Source organism: Colletotrichum abscissum (genome assembly GCF_030869225.1).
Source record: "Colletotrichum abscissum strain IMI 504890 chromosome Unknown Scaffold_449.1, whole genome shotgun sequence".
In the NCBI taxonomy this organism is placed as follows: domain Eukaryota; kingdom Fungi; phylum Ascomycota; class Sordariomycetes; order Glomerellales; family Glomerellaceae; genus Colletotrichum; species Colletotrichum abscissum.
Window position 1 is genome coordinate 1 of NW_026850375.1, and position 1,323 is coordinate 1,323.

The 1,323-nt window shown below is 57.2% G+C and overlaps 1 protein-coding gene across 1 annotated transcript; it reads right to left on the bottom strand.

Moving 5' to 3' along the window:
- Positions 1–64: 64 nt before the first annotated feature.
- Positions 65–1,312, bottom strand: CABS01_17192 (zinc knuckle; the record flags this gene model as incomplete). The annotated part of the gene is made up of 1 exon (XM_060550519.1): positions 65–1,312. A coding segment is annotated over one exon (1,248 nt), but the record flags the coding sequence as incomplete, so codon positions are not given.
- Positions 1,313–1,323: the final 11 nt, after the last annotated feature.

Here is a 1,323-nt window from a genome sequence, read left to right on the forward strand (position 1 = left end):
TGTGGAGTGTTTTGTCTGTGTCGATTCTGGTTTTTGCTCGTGTGAAGTGGGTAAGCTGGAACTTTTCGGGCGCGAAGACGGACGCGTGAGTGAGAGCCCACGTCTCGGCTTTCCGAAGCGCTTCTTGGAGCTTCTGGCAGGTTTCCTCCGTGCTGTCTCCCACGGCAAGGATCGCTACGTCGTCGATGAAGCCGGTGGCGATCATGTCTCCGGTCTCATTGCAGCTGTCCAAGAGATCCGCATTGTAGAAGAGGTAGAGTATCGGCGAAAGGGGCGACCCTTGTGGGATGCCGGTGTCGAGTCTGTAGGTCTCGGATCGGAATCCGTCCACGTGGATGTCCGTCTCTCGGCATCCAAGGAAACTGGCAACCCAACGCACCGTCGCTTCGTCGATCCGCCTCTTCCGCAGGTTGTGCAGGATTCGGCGGTGCGAAACGTTATCGAAGGCGCCTGACACGTCCAGGAGAAGTAGGCTTGCTACCATTCCCTGTCCTGAACCCCAGGCTTCGTATATCCTATCCACGATTTGGTCCAGTGCGTGTTCCGTCGACCGACGTCTTCTCCCGCCCATGTGGCTATCTGGCAGCAATCCGTGTGTTTCGGCAAGGTAGCTTAGTCTCCTCGCTATGACGGCATCCATGATCTTGCCCACCATGTTGAGGAGGGCTATAGGCCTGTATGCTTTGGGCACTGTGTAGTTGTCTTTGCCTGGCTTCCTGAGTACCACCGTGGTGGACTTTCTGAAGTGTTGTGGACAATATCCTAGTCGGAGGCTCTGGTTGAGTATGCGGACGAGATGTGGCGTGATCCAAGGTCTCGCCACTTGAAGTGCCAGGTTCGTGACGCCGTCGGGGCCCGGGGCCTTCAGCGGTGCTGCTTCCTGGATGGCGTCTTCTACTTCGCTTTCTGATACTGGCGGCAGGCCGATCTGGTTGCTGTACGATGCGTTGTCGATGTCTTCGAGATTTGCCTCTGGCGGCGGGGGGAAGAAGGTCTCTTTGAAGAGTGCTGCTTTCTCCTCAGGCGTTGTGGCGACCTGAGACTTGTTGGGTTTCTTGATTTCCGGCGTAACGGTCGGCGGCTGGCTCTGTCTGTTCCGGGCCCATTTGGCGATCTTCCACAGCGATCTAGGTGACTCAGCCGCTATTTCGACTGCTTCGCGATGTGCTTGTTGGAGAGCTTTCTTTATGATGCGGCCTTTCCTGTTGCGTGCTGTTCTGTATGCCTCCCAGCTCTCCTCTGTCTGTCGCTCGCTGTGGTCGCGGCGGAGTCGCTTCGTCTCGGCCAGGATGGCTGCACACTGCTCGTCCCAGCCTCTCCTAG